The sequence below is a fragment of the Macrosteles quadrilineatus genome, unplaced genomic scaffold (assembly GCF_028750875.1).
Source record: "Macrosteles quadrilineatus isolate MER2022 unplaced genomic scaffold, UCM_ALF_1.0 Scaffold_4__1_contigs__length_99947679, whole genome shotgun sequence".
NCBI classification, from domain to species: Eukaryota; Metazoa; Arthropoda; class Insecta; order Hemiptera; family Cicadellidae; genus Macrosteles; species Macrosteles quadrilineatus.
This window is the reverse complement of record NW_026542597.1, coordinates 54,114,188-54,137,239: the sequence shown is the minus strand read 5'-3', so window position 1 is coordinate 54,137,239 and position 23,052 is coordinate 54,114,188. Positions and strand designations below refer to the sequence as shown.

General features: G+C 35.7%; 1 protein-coding gene across 1 annotated transcript in view; it reads left to right on the top strand.

Moving 5' to 3' along the window:
• LOC128991921 (nose resistant to fluoxetine protein 6-like) overlaps window positions 1–23,052 on the top strand; it is a 69,912-nt gene that overhangs the window by 32,296 nt on the left and 14,564 nt on the right. The window contains exons 2-8 of the mRNA XM_054415206.1: window positions 1,507–1,688; window positions 2,347–2,522; window positions 15,115–15,335; window positions 15,669–15,848; window positions 19,309–19,402; window positions 20,259–20,393; window positions 21,050–21,215. Coding sequence (XP_054271181.1) covers window positions 1,507–1,688; window positions 2,347–2,522; window positions 15,115–15,335; window positions 15,669–15,848; window positions 19,309–19,402; window positions 20,259–20,393; window positions 21,050–21,215 — 1,154 coding nt within the window. The remainder of the gene's footprint in view (window positions 1–1,506; window positions 1,689–2,346; window positions 2,523–15,114; window positions 15,336–15,668; window positions 15,849–19,308; window positions 19,403–20,258; window positions 20,394–21,049; window positions 21,216–23,052) is intronic.

Sequence of the window (23,052 nt, the reverse complement as noted above, 5' to 3'; positions counted from 1 at the left end):
TAGTCGTGTAAAACAGTCGAATTAGTCCATGCAAAAAACTGATTTAGATCTTATGCCATATTCAGGAGAAATTTTGTCCGCATCAGAGTGGTATAGGTATAGATCGTGTCAATTAAGAGTGGATGCGCACGAGCACAAGAATGCTTACCCCACTACCGTCAACATCGCTTTTGTTATATTGTACCGTCATCTCAACAATTAATTGTTATTGCATTAACTACATGACACTCTCGGTGTTGGGAGCCTTTCCCTCGTCCCTTTCATACGCTATCTTAATTGACACGATCTGTACCACAGAAAACATTCTGTGTCTGTACTGAGGATTCATTTGCTTCTTGCCACGTCGCATTTCTGTATTTCCTGCCGTGCCTTCATCAGCGGCATCTTTCTTTCACAACGTCAACAAAACAGAGAAAGTCGCCCCTTGACCTCGGCCCGGTGATGCAAATCAGGTGTGAAGGACAAACCAGAACTTCTCTAAGATACTAGACTCTATCGTGCTGATTAATGAAGGTGTTTTACCGAGAAAGGTGTTGACTTGGGAACCTTGGGAGGATTTCACCATTATAAATTAAATTATCCAACCAAAAGAAAAATATTGAAACCGTTCACCATAGAGAGTAGATATTTAGTTTCCACATTAAATATTTGCCAGGAAAAAATAAAAATAAACTTATTTAAATCGAACAGCCAACAAAGTATGCTGGTATCAATAACAGATTTGTGTCGTACATGGTCGTGCCTATACACACTTTTCAACCTCTCTGACTTGATAACCTAAATGATAAATTTTAGAACTATAGCACCTATGTCACATAAGTTATTATGGTATAAAAAATTAAGGGAGCAAAAAAGGTTCTGGCATTACCACACTAAGAGGATTTTTCAACTAGGTTCTACTTCACTTAACTTTTTGCTACGGCTAGTGCATGTAGATATTATCCTTCCCTGGTGTCCTTAAAGTCAATAATTTAACGTTCTGGGAACATGATCCAGTCACACTTGAACTTTTCTTTCTGTAAGAAGACCACAATTAACGTAGCGAAAACTATACATTATGTTGCTCATTAAATACATTCAATTAAAATATGATTGTATTTCCAAATTCTATTGTTTGGTTCTATTTAATTTCTACTTGATACTTTCAACGTAAATAACATTAAACTAGAAAGCAAGTTTCCATTACCAAAGTAGATATCGAATCTTTGTCTTCTAGATCTAATCGCATTGGATTTTGTCACTGCCGGATTGGTCATTATGTAGGCCTACAATAACGCTTTGTCTATTGTCTTTTAAGTTGGCGAAAATACGGCTGGCGTTTTGGATTGTGTGTAGTAATGAATATTTGGGACATGCAACAGTTAAAAATTCAACGCCACTCAATATTTTCGTCAGTCCAACGACATGGTCAACTCCCGAAAATTAAGATTCGAAAGTCTAAATAACACTACTTGAATTATCTAGCACAAATTTCAAACGTTTTCAACTGGTACATTTCTGTTTCAGTGACGGACGCCAGTGGTCGCTACTCCTCGCAGTTCTTCTTCGGCAACGACTTCTACCTCGGGTCCAAGACGCTATGCAGGAACATCCAGAACCCCGTCGTCAACACCGCTGTCCCTCCCTTCCTTGTCAGCTTCCACGTGGCCATCATCCGACTGCTGCTGCCTCCGGAACTTACACCTAGGGTAAGACTATAACAAGTCGTGTTTTGGACAATTTTCTTTTTTATTCATTGTTATTGGCCAACAGAACAGTTAAATTTACAGTATTAACGTGTATACCAAATGCTCATTCACAGCTCTGTCTTGTTCTTATCGTGGATCACCCTGGTTTTGGATCAAGAAATAGTCGTGTCCTTCTTCAGGTCCTTAAAATAATATTCAAAACCCCTTCTCATACAAAACTCTCTTTCTCTTTCTACTGATGATCATCAAATGCAAATATCCGAATGTTTGTCACAACGCTTATTTTTACTTGCAATATATATTGAAGAGTTCTCCTAGAATTCATTTAAAATTGATAAATTGATCATATCATCCCATATCATATTATGCACACATGGAGCAAAGTTATAGCCCATTTTATGCTTAAAGCTCTCATACTGACTCTCAACGAGAACAACATTTCTGTATCCGGTTTTTTGCTGGTTGTTTGGTTGCATTTTTTTTATCCACGATTAGTAAATTTTCATTAAATCTTTTTTTTGAGGTATTTTATTTTTTATTTGATTCATTACAGTCTATGTTTTAGAGGTTAAGTGGTAGACGTGCCAGCAATAGCGTAACCTCTAGATAAAGCCATTTTGAATTTAATATCATATCACTCTACTCTGCTCTCGCCCAGGTCCGTCAGATCTCCCTGGGGGTTTGTCTACCACGGAGCTGTAGTGGTGAGGACATCGCGTCCCTGCTGCGACCTCAGGATGCCTTCTCTCCCTCACACTCCCTGCAGGTGCTGAGGGTACGACCGGTCCCTGGACCATACTCTCTACTGCGCGACCCTAAACTGCACATCCTTGGGTAAGTGGAAAGAAACAACTGTTGCGAATAATGTATTTACTCATAGTTAGACTCTCAAGTAACCATTTAAGAGTATGCTTGTATTGCTCTTATCACAGTGAACACTATTTTTACGTTCTGTGGCTCTGTTGGCACTTTTAGTAGATCTGATGGTCGTTTTGGCAACCCATATTGTTATTATTTTTAATTTTATTATTTAGATCTTTTAAGATGGGGACGCCACCTAGGTGCGTATTTTAACTCAAATATGAGTGAAGGGCTGTAGAATGTTGTGAGATGACCTGTGTAATTTTTTTACTGGCTAAGATCAGCTGTTTCATCAGCCAGAATCATTTAATTAAAGCCCAATGATCGGGAACAGCTGGGACCAAATTACGAACCATAAAAAAGCTACTGACTTTTCTCAGAATCGAACCGGCGATCTTTTGATTGTTAGGCGAGCACAGTAACCACTCGGCTAACAGCCAGTCGATATACACACTATCGGGCCCTGCTTACTTTAGACTTTAACTGTAGCTTTATATAAATCACTCCAAGAGGCAACCTACTGATTACAAGAAGAACATACTCATCTATCCAGTATTAAGGTTCAATTTCAAAGGAATACCTTCAGTAAAAGAGATTTCTATAACTTCCAGTGAATATTTTGTTTGCATTTTAAAACTGTTTTAGTGAACACTTCCAAAATGAGGACTGTTGTGGTTTTGTACTGCTTTCTCAACATAATTAATTGTTAATGAGTAAAGGGAGTGAGAGGTGAGAGAAGGATTTTGTCTCCCGCAGTAGGTTTTAGCTATTGTGCCTCAATTTCTAGAAATAAACCCCCGATTACACACTTTGTCTGAGAACCTAGAGAAAGGAACCGGCTGGGATTCAACGACTCCTTCATTGCTCTCAGCGATGTATTGGTTATTTTCGAAGACCTTATTATGGTCTAGGTAAAACGCAAGTTTCCGAGCATCTTAAAAGACATTAAAAGTAAAAAATAATAATTAACACATGGAGATAATGAGCAAATAAATCGCATAATATATGTAGGTAACTATTTGGTCTTGGCAACAAATATGATTCCCCGGTTTTGCATTCAACTTTCTCTAGCCTATATCTCTGTTGTATATTCAGAGCTATAGCCTGTCATGAGTAACTGCTAGTTTGGAGCATGCAACAAGGTAAGTAACTTCCTCATTCGCACCTTCAACTTTGTCATGTGTTAACTAGGGTGACCTACATTTCACTGCGTAACGGTCGCCGGAGTCATATGTCACGCAACACTCCTCTTACTAGATCACGACCATAAAAACCTATTCATAGCTACAATGTATTCTGTATGCGGAATATTGCCTTGGCAGCTCCAAAACGATTAAATGGAGCTGTGTTCTCGAAAATGATACATCCACATTTTAACCCGTAACCAGTCGTGCAAGGTCTGTTTTACACGAAGGAAGTGCATGATGAATAAATTCAGACGGGACCAGAGTGGAACTCATAAACATGAACGCGGCTAGTTAGGTCGGAACTTTCTACTGACTTTATACTTCATGTTGGGACCGCTTGTCTTGAGTCCGAAAGAATCACGTAAGTTACCTTGGGAAACTTAAAGTTTTTGAGTACGAAAGAATCACGTGAATTACCTTGGGAAACTTTAAGTTTATCCAATCGTCCCACGTTTTGAAGAGGAGGTATTGTGTACTGTCCTCCACTCATTCTTATCTTAAAGCATCATCTCTTCAATAGTATTTGTAGTGCTACTGCATTAGTAAGAGCTGTCTGTCGCCTCCTCTTCGAATAAAGTGTCATTTAACATGATCCTACAGGGAGAATAATCGTTGAGGCAATGGAAGTAACCATGGATATATGCTTCCAGTTTCAACGCATCTAAAAGCTGGCGTTATTCAGAATTTAACCGAAGGCGATCACTACGGTAGACCGGTAGACTAACTCCTAGCTAGGGTAACCACTTACTAGCCCAGCCATGCCCGTGCCCTATACATCGGGTAAAGCCACTGATGGCCACTGACTGTACATACAATCTAAATCCATTAAAGAACAGCATTCAATAGCAATGAGAAATTTATACAGGCATTTCCAAACGAAAATGTGTGTTAAATTAAATTGTCTGCACCCCAACAGCTGTACGCAGTACTGTACTAGTAGATGCAGGCGGGTCTAGACGCCCCTTACCTAACAGACCTTGACCCGAGTATGTGTTTATGTAATCTCCTACAGACGCTGTACCATTACTTCCTCGCCCATTAGTCAGCTGAGAGAAGGAAGAAGTCAGCTGAGGTTGCAGCTTGATTGTTATTGCAGTGGTGGCCTGGCTGGAAAACAAGACTGCAGATTTTTAGTATCGTACTAACTCTAGATAGTACTAACAACTCTATAGGGATACAATATGGTTATTGGTATAGCTGACTCACGTTAACGGTAATTTATGGACCCTAATCGTAGAGATACCTACTGTGTTTTAAGCATTTACTGTAAATACTAAGCGGTATGCGTAAATATTCAATAATTTAAGTAACTATCGAGCAAAGGAGCCAAGGAGTTTCTATTGAGCGTTTTTTATTGCCTGTTATTCTATTGCCTCTGTATTTATTGCCTGTTGTTCTATTGCTTCTGCATTTTTATTGTCTGTTATTTTTTGTATGTATTTATTGCCTGTTATTGCTTGCTGTATTATAGCTTGTACTATAGTCTATTAGTTATAACCTGTCATTATAGCCTTTCATTACCTGTTATTGCTTGCCGTATTTATATAGCTTGTATTTATAGCCTGTTATTTTTAGTCTTTCATTGCCTGTTATTGATTGTTTTTTTTTTGTTGTTGTCTGCATTGCCTGTTATTATTGTCTGTTGTTTTCATTGAATATCATACTTACCCAAAGTTTTTTCAAGTTCAGTTTTGTTTGATATAATTGCATTAGTAATGTAGTGTCGTTGTTAATTATGCCATCTTGTAATTGATTATGCTAACTACATTGTATAAATGGTGTTACCGTGAATAAATAAATAAATAAAGGAGAATCAATTAGTGTGTTGAGTATCTAGTGTCGAATAATAGAGTGCTGAATGTACGTACATATTTTTTTTTAACTAAGCCTGAATGTTATTTGATAGGATATTTTGACAGCCACATAATTGTCGCAAACGAGGCTTCTTCCTTTCCCTGGAGTTGAGTAATCTAGTTCCAACTACTTTTACCTCTACTGTATTTGAATCTCGTTGGAGTACAAAAGACCACTTAAGTCCTTAAAAGGTGAAAACACATAAAAGCTCGGTTGAAACTGCGTCGCCATTTCCCGCACACCTTCACTGAAATTGTCTAATACTCAATAACCGGTGGCAGACTTTTTGTCAGCTTATTATCTACTTAAGAGAAAAGATGATTTCTTAGAGAAATCCGAACAATGTTTGCTAACTAGCACATTTAGCTGTTATGTTCTCATTGGCAAAATCATTACTTCCAGGTTTCTATAATAGCCAACTAGTGGAAGAACCGTCACTATCCACAGACTCAGATTACGCCAGATTTTATTTAATTAAAGATTTTCGCGAGATGATTATGTAGTACAAAACTAGTTTGTATTTAGATTAGTTTTGGGTTGGTAGGACAATCTGGAGTAATTTATTGATATATTACTTAATACCGGTACTACTTAGTTGTATGCTACTTGTATTATTTAATCCTTCGCCAGATTACTTATTTATACTAAAAATACTGATTACATTTTTACTAAAATATTTCCTTAAGTAAGCCATTTTTATTCCCAATTTTAATAATGTTAGATTTAACGAGTGCTTAGGTTTGCTGCTACGGGGATGGTAGAAAGTGTTTTTTGACCATACGTCAATGGTATAGGATGAAATAAGTAAATTCAGCCAATCACCGATGGATTAGTTCAATAATTCCGTAGCCGGTGGTTCGAAGCCAATCTTTAGGTATAAAACACCCTTCATAGAAAACAAGAAACTAAGTCTCTTAAAACTTTCCCTGAGAACACGCTACATTACTGCATTGCGATTTTCACAAAACAACCAACTCCATCAGATCACCGATGTAGTTACTTTTCCTCGCCAAGTGTTAAATTACAATAGAAAGCCCAGTCGTAATCAAAACCTTCCCACCTCGTGAGTCGCCCGTCATCCTCTGATTATCTTCCGTTTTCCGGAACCCTAATTAAAACACTTAGCAGATTGTGTTGCATAACAATAAGCACTTCCACGGGCGGGAGGAAGTTTTGCGCAACGACAACAACATTGCGCAATTCATCATCAATGGTGTGAAAACCGCTATGAAAAATTGGAAGGATTTAACTACTAGTGAGTGACTTTATAGCGAAAATAAAATCGGCTGTGATCTCGGCAATATAGAATCTCACAGGACAGTTTCAATCTTTATGAATTGTGTAATTTATTTTTCTGTCAGAGGGGCCATCACCTATACCTGCGGGTGCCCTTGCTATGAGAGATATGCTTGTTCCCCGTTATCACTGAGTGCTGCTGTGAAACGCTAAATGTTAATTAGTAAATTTCTATTTCGTTAATTATACATTGGGGTGTTGGTTATCGCTACTGATTGGTGAATAAAATTACAAGAAACGACGTTTTTAAATACATTATTTATTAATTTTTATTTATTAAATTTTCCAACACGATTGGCAAAATAGAAATGTTCATGAAGTATCGGGATCTGGAATCTGTCCGTAATAATTTCTTAACATAATCTCACCACCATCAAATGAACTTTAAACCAAGAATAGTCAGTGTGTCACTGCTTTAAGTCAGTTATTATTACGAGTCTTGTCAAAATATTGCAAATTACATTTTGTTATTGGTAAGATGAAAGTGAAGCAACACTGCAATAAAAAAATAATGACGTGGCTTCAGCCTGTGTGTAATCAGAGTTTTTATTGGCTGCGTAACCGATAAATGATACAATCACTGAATGATTTTCTACCAATATTGATTGAACCCAATCTTTTTATGGAAGAGGAAAATTATTTGTCTTTACTAAGCTCGGTTTCTTTTCTTCCGTTTATTTATATGAAAGTCAATGCAATTAGGAGTACGATTCAATGCTTCTTTCAGAGCAAAATACTACAAGAGCTCTAAGAATGTAGGTTTGTTTAAAAAATCTGAGATTGGATGAACAAGAACATTTTAAATGTATACTCTAATATCGGTCATAGCAGAGGAAACCATCGATAGTAAGTGAAGTTGGCGTAGTATTTAAGCAATGTTGAGAAAGCCATGCCAATTGAAATACTTATAACCATTAGAAACATTTCAACTGTAGTAATGCATTTTTACCCAAACCAATAAGAACGGGTGATTCAATCAACGTGATACACCGGTATTACGGTATTACCCAATCTACTGCCCAGTGCCAATAGAAAGTGACCGATAGTTACGCCTTTACATCTGCCAATGAGTTGAGTAATGAGTTATACACTTAAACGTGAGTTGCAGTTTAGATTCGGTTACGAAAAGTATTTAAATTAGATAAAATAGAATATATTTTTATTATAAATTCGTCTTTATTAACATTGAAAACTTGAGGGGAAATAGGCAACTCATGGAAAAAGTGCCTTTAAAATAGCTGTTTATCGGTGTTCATTCTGTATCGTGTTCATCCATATGTTGTAAAAATAGTAAATAATATTCTTCTATCTAAATATTCTAAACTAGCTGTAACCCGCGGGCTTTGCCCCGTTTAACTTCTTAATTTTCAAGATTATCTCGTTCGCATGGCTCAATCACGTCCTGGTTGAAGTTTGTTTTCGCTACGCTCACTCACCTTTAGGTTGGAGCTCGTTCGCTACGCTCACTCACCTTTAGGTTGGAGCTCGTTCGCTGCGCTCACTTGCCTTCAGGTTAGCTCGTTCGCTACGCTAACTCGCCTCCAGGTTGAAGTTCGTTCGCTACGCTCACTCACCTTTTGGTTGCAAATTAGCTGTTGTCATAAATGTAAAAGAAATAATAGTGCTGCACCCTGTTGGTAATCCTTGTAACTTTAATGCTATTGAACATCATAGAACAGAACCAACTTGTTTAATTGAAACAGCTGTTAAGATTCAATAATTCCATTTCTCATAAGGTTAACATGGTAGGCCCCTGAATATATGGTTTGACCTAGAAATAATTAGAACACAAATAAAACCATTGTAGTTTGATAGTGAAAAGTATTGTGAATAACATATCAAAAGTCTCCAAAAATATCTTTGGTGGAACACCACCATTTTTCCAAAATGGCGGCCAAATCCAGTAGTTTTTTTGCTTTTTATTGAAATTCTGACTTTCCAGTCAATATTGGTGGAAAGTCGTAAATACATTTTATTTTCCTCTTGAAATTACCGTTAAAATGATACCAAATATATGTACGCACAACCAAAAATAAACCCCGCAGAAATAATAAAATATTTCAAATAAAGGTTTTCCAATAAATTAATGTAATAGTCCAAGCACACTAATAAAACAGACACAGGGATCGTATAAAAACTTGCAAGTAAACGTTTTATGGTTTTATTTTTATTTTTGTGGTGTGCAGAGTACATATCAAAAGTTGCAAAAAATCAGTCCACGGGAAACCCCTAAATTAATTATATAAAATGGCGGCTTTTCCCAATATTGGACAAATTTTGCAAAAGGAGATACCGAATGCTTTTTTGCACATTTTTCGAGATATTGACTTGGGACCACCACCGATATTTATTAAATGGTCCGTAATTAATTTTAATAGGGGATGCTTTTTGGGCCGCCATCTTGGATCTTCCATATTGGATATCAATATTATTTAATGTAATTATAGTGTTGTGATACATCATTATGAACTAGATTTCCACGTTGATTTCAATGCTGATATCCGTTTTTAAATAGCTATTTTCTATTTTTAAGACACATACAAACGAAAATTCTCCCCCTTACATTGCTTATGGACGTTTCGTAATTTAAAAATTTAAACACACAATGAAAACTACCACAGCCTAAGGGTGTACCATCAGGTTTAAGTATGGCGTGGAAATAGTTCACCAGCAGAACCAACAGATTGGGGTTGGTGTTTGACTGAGTGTGCATATGCCCTTTATACCAGCACTACCTTCTCTATTAAAGCTCATCCACTGAAAACGTCATTCTTGTTGTGGCAGTAAGTGTAAATGCCAAAATAGGGGTGATGAAAAGAAAATGGTATACAGTGTGGTAGAAAAGTCCCGGAACGGTTAAATATATTTGTTACCAATATAGATAAAGTAATAATACTTGGTATATAAATAATAGCTATAAATTTCTACTGTTTTAAGCTATTCTCGCCTTTTTATGCCTTAAGGGGGACAGCCCACCAGGAGTCAGACAAAATTCCTAAATAGCAGCATAGGTCGAGTTTGGTATCTAATTAAAGGTCTTAAAAATACGTTGCTGCAAACCCGAACTCAAAAGGACAACTGAGTCAAAAATGACAGATGTTCAAAGATTCATTGAATTTGCATTGCTATTCTAGGCTACCTCCTCAAAGGGCAACCACGAGATTTCGGGAGAAAATCATTAACGTAAGCATAGGTCGACATGCACATCAAATTAAAGGTCTTATGTAGTAGAATGCAATACTGCAAATTTGAGCTCAATAGAACAACTGAGTAAAAAAGTACAGCTGCTCAAAGATTCAAAATGGCAGATTCAAGAAATAGTTTAACGGCTGCCATTTTTTACTCAATTGTCCGTTTGAGTTCAGGTTTGCGGCAATGTATTCTACTAAGACCTTTAATTAAATACCTAACTCGACCTAGGCTGCTATTTAAGAATTTTGTCTGACCCCTCGTGGGCCGTCCCCCATAAGGCATAAAAAAGTGATAATAGCTTAAAACAGTAGACATTTATAGCTATTATTTATATACCAAGTATCATTACTTTATCTATAATGGTAACAAATATATTTAACCGTTCCGGGACTTTTCTACCACACTGTATGTGAGTACTTTGATACCAGAACGAACTTATTGACATATCAACAACCCGAGATATAAATCATTTAACAAAAACTGATTTAAATAAAGGGTAATTTAATATTGTATTGGGGTTTGTACCTCGTCTCCAAATAGTCTGTTTTAACTATAAATAGCTAAAATGAAAGCTCTTACATCACTGAATATTTTAAGGCTATATGAATATTTTAAGCATCAATAAGACCTGGAGAAAAATAATATAAACACATTTTAAAAGTACGATACGTCCATAAGTAATGTATAGGGGAGAGTTTTCGTTTTAATATATCTTAAGAAACGAAAAAGCTTATTTAAAAACGGATTTAAGCATTGAAATCAGCGTAGAAATCTAGTTCATAATGATGTGTCACAACATTATAATTACAATAAAAAATATTTATATCCAATATGGCAGATCCAAGATGGTGGTCAAAAACGCGTTCCCTATCAAAATGAAGTACTGACTACCCAATAAATATTGGTGGTGGTCCTAACTTAATATCTCGAAACAATTTGCAAAAAAAAGCATGTTGCATCTTTTTCAAAATTTGTCCAATGTCGGGAAAAGCCGCCATCTTTTATCAGTATTTCACGGGTTTCCCGAGGACTGATTTTTGGAAACTTTTAGTATGTCACTCTGCACACCACAAAAATAAAAATAAAACCATAAAACGTTTACTTGCAAGTTTTTATACGATCCCTGTGTCTGTTTTATTAGTTTGCTTGGACTATTACATTAATTTATTGGAAAACCTTTATTTGAAATATTTTATTATTTCTGCGGGGTTTATTTTTGGTTGTGGGTACATATATTTGGTATCATTTTAAAGGTAATTTCAGGAGGAAAATAAAATGTATTTACGACTTTTCACCAATAATGACTGGAAAGTCAGAATTTCAATAAAAAGCAAAAAACTACCGGATTTGGCCGCCATTTTGGAAAAAAAGACATGTTCCACCAAAGATATTTTTGGAGACTTTTGATATGTTATTCACAATACCTTTCACTATCTAATAACAATAGTTTCATCTGTGTTCTAATTATTTCTAGGTTATGCTATTTTTTTTCTTATTTTAAGGCGCCTATGGGAAACTACAGAGCCACTGAGGCGGAGCCCGAAAGGATTTTTGAAATAAGAATATGCCTATATGTTAATCGGGAATGTGAGCTATCATCATGCCAAATTTCAGCCCAATCCGACCAGTATTTTTCGCGTTCACTTGTCACAAACATACATCCATACATCCATACATCCATACATCCAAACTTTCTCATTTATAATATTAGTAGGATATTATTTTATCAGATAAATAGTAAACAAAACACCAACTGCTGGAGATCTACATGAGCCAAAGGAACATGTTGTAACTATGGTTTTTTTTTTATATATGTTGAAGGTCTATGATATTGGAATTTCAACCATTCTTTCTAGCCATAAAATCCATGTACTTGTTTTAAGTAAATATTATTGTATGACACCATTGTAATTTCTTAATGAAATAACAAATAAAGAATATTTTGATTTGATTCTAGGGGAAACTACAGGATTTTCAAACATAAGTACTGGTACTCATTCGTGCAAATAGGGACCTCTTGTACTTTTTCATTTATATAATAGCTACAATTATTTTGAAAATATAGCTTCTTCCTTCATCCGTTCAACTAAGTGTTAGTGATAAAATATGTTAGAAATATGTTTTAGATTACCTATATATTTTTCCTTCTCGAAGTTATTTATAGCAATATTTTTGCAGATAAATTTATTTAGAGATCCACAGATACATCTAAAACCCAATACTCTTCAATTAGTTCTACCATCATGTGTGGTCCTGTACAAAATTCCCCGGCCTTGAAAACACCTTTTCTTTTCGAGCTCATCCTTCCTTCTTTCGTCTAACCCAGATAGACGGTTGACCTTGTACTCCTGGCTTTCTTCTTGTTCTTCGACCTTGAATCGACCTTGAGACGGGCTACGCGTGCCTGGACACGCAGTTCCATTGTTTGTTGCGCGTAGAAGCGTAAAGCTCCTTGTCTCTTATCAGATGGTTCTAGTAGTACTCTGACACTCGCGATGCTCCGCGCACCATACATGACTGGAAGAAAAAGTATAGCCGTGGACCCCTTGGAGGCAGCCATATAACCATAGACTAACCGTTTAATCGTATAACCGAATGCATTTCGTAATTTATATTATTTTTGCAGTATTGTAATTTTGGCAATTTACCTATCAAGATTTCTCATAAACATAATCAAATGTGTGAGTTGGTAATACGTTTTACTTTTGGATACTTTCAGTTCTTTCACTCCCATATATTTCCTTTTAGATACTGAAGATTACATACCATTTAAACGGATGCGAACTGTACTGTGGCCAATAAAAAACCAAACATCGTTAAATGGCTCTTGCAGAGTGTCTCGAAATTATATTATCTCCCTTAGTTTTTTATACTGTAATATTTTATGTGACATAAAAATTATTTTACTTTGAATCAAATCAATTACAAAACACCATTAAATAAGATGCGTTGCATGAGATAACGTCAAATTATAATCATAATTTATAATCATAAACCGTATAAATATAACTCTAAACAGTGTGGTTAACATTAAACATTTTATACGTATGAAAAAGAGGTTTCCGGACAATAAATAATTAAACAGTAAGTTTTCTTTTAGGATTAACGCGATTGATGAGTTTGCGTATTCGGTAAAAAAGAAATCAGTAATACATCAGTGCACTAAGTGGTATTTCAGTGGTTTTTTTTTGTCCACCCTGAACATACACACCCACATACAATACCTATTCTTCTATAATACATATTGCATAAAATTTTATTCCAATGACATGTTAATTTTGAAAAGCTTTCACAGGTTTAGCATGCGAAGTTACTACTAGTAGTTCGGTTGCTGTAGTTCGCCCCTTCACACCAGTCGCTGCACCACGCCACACGTCCCTGTACCTATACAGGGTGATTTGTACTCAGTGTGACAAAATTTTTTTGGTGTAATTACAAAGTAAATGAAGTGTGATGATGCATATCAAATGTTCCAAATCTCAAAATTAGCGTCCCAAAAAATTATTTTATGTTTTTCAAAAATAACCATGTTTTTAAAATTAATACAGCGATTTCTCAATTAACTGTATATGGATTTGAGTAGATAATGTCATTTTCGTGTTCTACATTAAATTTTGAACAAGAATAATACGAAATGACAGAAGATGAGTTGTAAAAACTCCATTGTAAATAGATTCAAAGATAAAAATTAAGATGTTAGATAAAAAGTTAAAAAAACAATGGTCTATTGCATTTTTCACACCCTGTATACAAGAAAGTGTCGGAATATGTTAAAAACTGCGCCATTTTATAAGCTTTCCAACGATATGCTATACTATTGAGGTTTATGTCTGCTTATGTACGCTTTAATGGTTTGAAGACTGCAAAGCATGGTGTATTTAACATTTAAAACATAGAAAGTCGGCATGTATTAAGCAATAGTTGTATTTTTGATTCAGCTTGAACAGTAAAAACAGTAAAAAGTTCCCTGTTTTCTGGTATTCAAACCACTCTTACAAACAAAAAAATATCTAAACCTCAATAGTGTAGCATATGGTTGGAAAGCTTATAAAATGGCGCAGTTTTTAACATATTCCGACACTTTCTTGTATACAGGATGTGAAAAATGCAATAAACCATTGTTTTTTAACTTTTTATCTAACATCTTAATTTTTATCTTTGAATCTATTTACAATGGAGTTTTTACAACTCATCTTCTGTCATTTTGTATTATTCTTGTTCAAAATTTAATGTAGAACACGAAAATGACATTATCTACTCAAATCCATATACAGGTAATTGAGAAATCGCTTTATTAAGTTAGAAAGCATGGTTATTTTTGAAAAACATAAAATAATTTTTCGGGATGCTAATTTTGAGACTTAGAACATTTGATATGCATCATCACACTTCATTTACTTTGTACTTACATCAAAAAAATTTTGTCACACTGAGTACAAATCACCCTGTATTGACTATCCCCTGCGCCTTGATAAGTTTTACGTGGTTTTGCTGTTAAAAACTAATTCTAGTTTCTTAAAGTCCTCCAAATGTGCTTCTCAATTACCCAACAGTTTTTTTCATTATTTTTTTATTAGTTTGCCAAAATCAAACATAAATATACACTTCGACCAGTTTTTAACATCCAAAGACAACTAAAACTTGTTTTTAACTATTTTAATTTCAAAAGTTTTCCAGGGACACCAGACCTGTGTGTTAGGCTTGTACATTATGCATCAATAATTGTAAGTCGTATGTTCTAAAGCTGGGTTTTCCTAGACGCGGAGTCGGCCAGCGGAGAGCGGACAACGGAGAGCGGAATTGAAATTAACATGGCATTCCGCTCCGCTGCTAGGAAAACAGTAACATTAAATTACCTAAGACCAGCTGAGTCCGCTCTCCCCGTTCCTCTCTCCGCTGGCCGACTACGCGCCTAGGAAAACCCGGCTTAAGACATTTCACTATTTCAGTTATATCCATGGTCAATCGTAATTGAAGATCCTTTATTTATATTGAAATTGAAGTTTTAGTTTATTAACATAAACTGTTGTGTGCAGGACAGTGACAGCCATATTGCTGGTGTTCATGTTCGTGGGGACAGCCTATGAGAACCATCTAGAGAGGAAACAGCGCAGGAGGGAAAAAACACCTTCCAACAACAACAGAGCCGAGGCGGCCGACAAGCTGGCATCACCATTGGACAAGATCTCTCCCCACCACCACATGGGCGCCAAGGGAAACTCTGACTCTGACATATCTACCAGTGACTCCTTCAGAGGTACTAAACTCTGTAAACACTAATCAACGACAAATCAACAAATCAAACTAATCAACACTAGTTATCTTGATTACATTGCATCACTGTTGGAGGAGTTGTTCTGTATAGGTGTTGTCAAAATAATCAAAATAACTATGGTGGGGGACGGGAGTTGGAATTCTCATTACAGTCCACTTAAGAATATTCATCTATGCTCTTAAGTGGTCTAGACAAAAGTTTCTGTTGCAATAATTTCTTGAATCTGACATTGCCTACCAGTAAAGGATAACGTTAGCCAGTTAAAAAGTTGGTGTACTCAACAGAAACCTGTAATTAACATTTGTTCCTTTACAGAGCCTGTCAGTGTGGTAGGTCAGGTGTTTCTGTCGTTCTCCGCACTCTCCAATGCTCGTAAGATCCTCCACTGCGGTGCTGCTCCCAAGGACTCTCTCACTTGTGTACACGGTCTACGCTTCCTCAGTCTTGCCTGGGTCATAATGGTCCACACCTACCTGCAAGTGTTCGCTATTGCAGGTTAGTTCTAAAATGATGTGTGAAACTACACGTGAAGTAGTAGAACAGAACATGATGACAAAAATGTAAACAAAAGTTATGTTCTACTTTATTTATCTGGAAATATGATTTTCTAAGCTGTCCTGTGGTATTAGAGTTTGAGCTATACCAGTAGGTACCTACCTTACTTTTGAAATAAGACAAATAACAATTAGGTTGGATTAAAACTGAATACATTTTAAAATAGTGACTCACTGTTATGTAATGGGCACACAATAATAAGGCATATAGAAACCCAAATATGATTCAAAAGTAAGTGAGGCATGAATTTGATTCCTTTTGTGGATTTGTTTAACTATGATCTGGTGTTTCTTCAGTTACGGGTATTATTTAAAAAATCTGCCTCCAAAGAGAGCTGGTTCCAGTATTGGCCATCTGTCTTCAGAAAACAAACAGAATGCTAGTTTGAATTTAAATTTTAACTGCTAAAACATGTTTTGCAGGAGGTACCTATATTTATTGAGCAGTGTTTCATTCATACTTTATTCCATAAAATATGCTTTTGAGCTGTTAGAAAACTATTATTTATGTAACAAAAACCCCCCTCCGTTCTTTTCTATGTTTTTATTTATTTCAATATTCTGTGTTTCTTACTTCTTACTTCTTACTTCCGGTGTCCTCACCACAATCGTTTGATCGGGGAGTCGTCAACTTTCTTCCTTTTTCGGGGTTTTCTGTGTTCTGGTTTCGTGTATTTATGTATTTATGTTTTATGTTTTATGTATGCATGCTCCTCTATGTATTCTTTTATTGAGTCGTACGCCTCGTAACTGCCTTGCAGTTAGATACAATTTTAATTTTTTTTCAAAATTAGGTGTGTTTGATTTTAGGTGTTGGGGTAATTGATTGTAGAACATTGATCCAGAGTATGAGGGTGTGTTGTTTGTTTTTTGAAGTCTGTGTTGAGGTATGTCTATGTTTGTTTTACTTCTGGTGTTGTGGTTGTGCTGCGATTGTCTTAGGTTGGGATTGGATCGAATGGTAAGGATTATGGTTTCGCAGATATAGAGTGAGATTAATGTCATTATGTTGAGTTGGATGAAAAGGGGCTTGTGATTGGTTGATTCTTCTGATCTTGTTATTGTTCTGATTGCTTTTTTTTGCAATGTGAAAAAGTTTTTCCATATTTTTTTGAGCTGTAGATCCCCAAGCTGCAATTCCGTAGCGTAGATGTGAAGTCAATAATGAATGGTATGCTATGAGGGCTGTTTCTTGGTTGGTTATACTTCTTATTCTTCTTATTACAAATATTGCTGATGCCAGTTTTTTGCAGAGTTGATCAGTATGTTTGTTCCAGTTTAATTTTTTGTCTATTGTGATGCCGAGGAATTTGGTGGTTTCTGCAGTTGGGATCTCTAGCTGTAACCAGTCGTCGTTAGTTTTTGTATTGTTGGTTGTGAAGTTGATATGGACGGTTTTTGATTTATTTATGCTCAGCTTTAGGTTGTTGCAGTAAGATGTTATATGGTTGAGCGTCTTATTTATCTTTTGGCAATTTCTTACACTTTAATTTGATTTTGTGGGGATAATTAGCGTAGTGTCGTCTGCAAACAGGATACATTTTTGGTCATTTTGAAGTTGATTTGGAAGTTCGTTTATGTATATAATGAAGAATAGGGGCCCCAGGATCGATCCTTGTGGTATTCCCCTAGCTGTTGTTTTTAGTGAGGATTTGACTGTGGTTATCATGTTTTTATTTTGGTTGTTTATTTCTACGAATTGTTGTCTGTCCGTCAGGTAATTTTTTATCCAGTTTAAAGCTTCATTTTGTATATTTAACTGCTGCATTTTTTGAATAAGTATGTTCCAATCGAGCATGTCAAAAGCCTTTTGCAGATGATATGAATATGCCTGATGCTGATTCTTTATGTTCCCAAATTTTGGTTATGTCATTACATAGTTGAGCTATAGCTGTGTTGGTACTTAGTTTTTTCCTGGTTTGCTGTAATTAAGTTATGTTTCTCTATGTGGTCTGTGATTTGGTTGTACATGACTCTTTCGAGGAGTTTTGATAGGACTGGTAGGTTTGCGATCGGTCTGTAATTTTTTGGGTTATTTTTATCGCCTTTCTTGAATTTTGGATATATTTTTGAGACTTTCATTCTTTTTGGGATTTCTTGTTGTTCGATTGAGTTGTTTATTATGTGTAGGATGGGATTTACTTTTTTACTTTTTACTTTTTACTTTTTTAAGGCCTCTATGGTGAGCCAGTATGGTCTAATTAGATGTTTAGGAGTAGTCGCTGTCGCTGCGTTATTTGATCCTATATTTATTATAACTTTTGATGGGAGTTTGCTTCGTGAGCTGAGGTGTCTGCTAACGTCTGCAATTTTTCCACCAGGTATAATTTTGACGATGACATCTCGGATATCTGGGTTTATTTTGTGGACGGCTCCTCTGAGGATAGAGTCTCCTATGATTAGGGCTTTGTGCATATTTGTTTTTTCTAGTTTTTTACCGGTATGGTCTTGTGAGTTGGGTCTGGAGTTTATTTCGGGAAGGCTTGTAGTCTTTGCACTGCGATTTGTTTTTTTCTAGTGGACTGCACACTTTTTTGTAGGTTTCTATGTTTTTCTTGAAATTTGTGTCATCACTCCCGTGTTGTCTTGTAAGAGGATCGCTGTCTGAAGCTGTTTTTGCATTGTCTATCAAGTGTCCTTGTAGGGAGCCCTTTGTAGTTTTGAGGATACTGTGTATGGTTGCCTCGAGTTTATAATTTATTTCTATTTTTTTAGCTATGGTTTCAGATAATTTCAAAATGTCATTATTTTTTTCTTCTAGGCTGTTTTTTAAGGTTTTCATGTCTTCCATCAAGATGTCAATGATTTGCTCATATTCCTTTACTTTATCTTCAAACATTGCAATAGTTTGATTCATTTTTTGTTCAGGGCTAGTTTCTTTTTCAGGTTCGATCATGGGTTTGTTCATGGAGTTGTTATTCTTCGGTCTAATTTTAAGACAGGTTTTACATGTTCAAGTCATGGGGAAATTTTCATCTGTGATAGCTTTATATTGTTTGTTAGTTATCAAGGCACATTTTTTATGGTACCAGTCATCACACTCGCATGCCACTGCTTTGTCGCTTTCATGTACAATTTGATCACAGATTTTGCAGTATGCCTTTCTGGCAATGTCATTTTCGTCTGATATTTCATCAGGTTTTGTCATTATTTTTTTTTTTTTTTTTTTTTTTTTTAGGTTAGGATTGATTTCAGGAGTGGGGGGTTGATAGGGGGTCTTTGGTGTAGGTCGGTTGGTGGGTGGTCCCTATCCTATTCCTAGTTTGGCCTAGTCTTAACCTAACTTATTTGTCCTAATTTTATTTTAACTTATCTAGGCCTGTGTTTTCTGCTTTGTTGAGTGTTTCAAAAGATTGTGTTAACATTAAGTGTGGTTTTGCATGTGTTTAACTTGCTTTCAGAAAACAAAACGCTGCGTACTCTGACTGAGAAGAATTTCATGTTTCAAACTGTCAGCAACGCCACCTTCTCTGTTGATACTTTTTTCTTCATCAGGTAGGTAACACAAACAATTAGTTCACCATGTAGCATATGGAAAACGACCCTTTGTCTAGGCATATTCTGTCATCCGCATATTTAGCAGAGTACTCAAATGCAAATTGCAAAGATTTAATTTTGTAGTAACTACGAATATTAGTCATAAACATAAACAATTTACGTCACTGGCCCAAATGTCTAAAGGTGTAGCCGTAACAGCTGGTTTTGAGGTTTTTCGCAGATCCATTAAAAAAATAAAAACATGTTCACTTTAGGGCCAGTGACATAATTCGTTTATGTTAACTATCTGCCGTTTCTGTACTAATATTCGTGGAAGTAAGCATGGGAAGTGAATAAACAGAAAGTCACCCATATTTGTCAGACATAATGATCACAGCAAAAAACTAACGACAAAATCATTGGGTCAATTGATCAGTCTTCAATAGTAGTTCACTGATTAGTAAAAACTGAGTAAGTGTTTATGCAAATGAAAATCTTTATCACCCGTCAGGCATATACATGCAATTGGCATTTTTAATATAAATAAACAAATACATACAAATATCGTAGATATTAAAAAGCACACAGTAAACCATGTACAAAAACTACTGACAAAAAATACAATTGTAGTCGAAATTTTAAAATGTTTGTTTAAAAACATTTTTAACCAGTTGTTCTTTAATACTCTATTCCCCTAAAAGATATACTACTTATACCTATACCTACCTATACTTGAAGTTGAGTATCACTTTTGAAATTAAAGTACCTATCTATGTACTTTATTATTGTTTTTTTTTTTTTATTTAAAAAGTTTCAGGATATGTGAAGAAAGCGTTTAGCATACAATTTGTAAATAAGCTTTTGCTCGTTACAGCGGACTGCTTGTCACATATCTATACTTCAAATCTCTCCGGTCTGAGCCTTCTACTCGCAGAGCCATCGACTGTGGTGCAGAGTTCACTGCAGGTGCAAAGAAGTTCTTCACATTACTTGGATACCGTTTTGTCAGGTGTGTTTAAACAATTTTAACATACTTTTGATTTTTTTCATGGCTAAGACAAGATATGTTATACACTATACACATCAGAACCTCGATATCAATAATCTCGTGGGGATTATCAAATAAGGCTTTTAATCAAGTTTGCATTCTTAATAGAGGTTTGTAATAAAATGTGATTATTGGTAGTGTAAAATAAAGGGTATTTTCAAAAAGATTTTTGTTATCAAGGGTGACTTGCTATCGAGAAATCTGTTTATGGTAAAAAAATTGGTCACCATAAGTGGATCTGTCATCAGTTAGCGTGCTGTTGATTTTATGGGCTGCAAATTATCTTTGAGTTATATAAAAACAGTATTTCAAATCAGACTAGGCCTAGAGGGTTGTGCATTATCATCACTTAGATCAAATTGTTTGATGATTGGTGGGATTTGAACCCAGGTCTTCAGAAAACGAAGTTCCACACTCTACCACAAGTCCAGCTTGCTCTCCTGTTACATGATAAATTAATGATAGTGGTGAAAAACATGATTCTGCGTGTATCTTCACATAAAGGCACATCTCAAGCTCAAGTTATACTTTTCATCATAGCTAAGGTCCCTTTTCAGTTATAATTTTCCTTCACATTTACTGTTGATTTCTGTCTCAGTATTGTCTGGTATGTTCAGGTTGACGCCAGCCTACATGTTTGTGCTGGGAGTGGCCGAGCTCAACATGCGTTGGGTCAAGAACATCTCTGTGTTTGAGCCCGTATCTCTGGACAACGTCAACTGTGAGAGGTATTGGTGGCGCAACGCTCTCTATATCAACAGTCTGTTCCCCATGAAGGATATGGTGAGTACCGTGCATAAAGTATATGCAATGGAATTTGTAAATCTTATTTGTAAAAACAACCTACTGTGATAAATAGTTGTTGTTAGGGAAATGTATAGGGGAAATAGGTAGGTGTAAACACATCTAGACAAACAAACATATAAAGTTTAAGTTATGAATCCACCATAGGTTGTATGATCAGTTCGTTTGCTTATTTCTCGTTCAGACACCACAGGATCAAGTTTTTGTCCAAATTAAAAAAATGTCTGAACCTTCAGAAGCATTTTGTTAGAATAGAGTGATAACGTATCCACTCAGGTTTGTGGATACGTTAAAACACTCTATTCTAACAAAATGTTTTCCTTCAATGTTTAAGCTACTGAACGATAAATGAATACCGTACACATAAGTGGCTGTCTCATTAAAAGTCTGAAACCAATGCATACAAAGATAAGGAAACAATGGATACTGTACTTTGTATTTTGGAAAATTGTATTTTGTCGAGTTGGTAGCAGGATGAACAGTGAAACCAAGACAGCGGTGTCAATTGCCTCCCACTCTTTCTCATAAAAAGTTACCAATATAATGGCTAGATTTCATTCTTGTCCTGTACTGGCTCACCCTCTGCTTAACTTGACATGTACACGCCTTTGAGGTCCATGTAGATGGACAAAAGCAATGTGAAAAGAAGCTGAATACAGTTTTCCAGCCTTTAAAACTCACAAATAGTTTATTTGAGTAGCTTTTGGATAATATTATTTAAAAAAAAACTTAAGATATATTGTATTTTATCAAGCATCTTAGTTGGATGGAACTCTACTCTTGATTCAGACGACCCACTTTATCAAAAGCATTAACAAGTGAGTTCTTTGTCAAATAGTAGGATACAAAGTCAAATAGTGTCATATTTTGGCTATATTAGTTGAGAGGAACATTTCTCTTCTGAGCGTAGACAACAGGAATGTCCACATTGTGGAGGTCTGAAATGAGGCTCTTCACCAAAGCATCATGGACTCCATCCGGTATGTCTTGTCTCTGTTCGTTCACTACCACAAACTGTAAAATAATTAACATGTCAAAGGTCTGTAACACATTATTAAATTTAAATTTAATGATGGATTAGCTTTACACACTTTCTTAATATATTACTTCTCCATCCCGTGCTGGATAAAGTTTTTAATTCCGTACAAAATAAGGAAGTGTTTCAACAGTGGCTGGTTAGTTCTTGTAAATTTTTTAAGCTTTATGTAAATTGAGTAGCTGGACATCTAATTGAATACAGTGATTGACTAGTGATCAGTATAAGTTGCAGGTACAAGCAAGAATAAAGTCAGCTGCTTTTTGGTAGTTTGATACTGACCCAGCAGTCCATTCATTGGAACTAAGTTTTTGATACAGAAATAGCAAATCGTAGTCAGTCGATAAGAAAACATTTCACTTCTCTCTACACTCATTCTCAACTCAATATGTTTGCTTGGGTGCGTTGCTAATGTAATGCTAATGATTAGCATCTCGGACCTTGGTGCCAGAGGGTCACAGGTGCGATTCCCAGCACACCCACAAAATATATGAGTTTGGGTCGTTAGCTCTAAAAGATTTTGTATACCTCCGAAACCTCCTTTGAAAATAGCACAGAACTAGGCAATAAGAGAAAGAAAACAAAAAGTTTTCCCCTGAATAATTAAGAATTTAACAAATAATTTTGTAATGGCAATAGTGGAGTCAAAACTTGTCTCATTACAGAGGAAGCACCATAAAAGTATTTTAAATGTTAACAAAATGCTCTCTTGTAAACATTTTACAATATATACGCATATAGCAAAAGTTTAATACCTTTGGGTCAAAAGTCTTGATCATG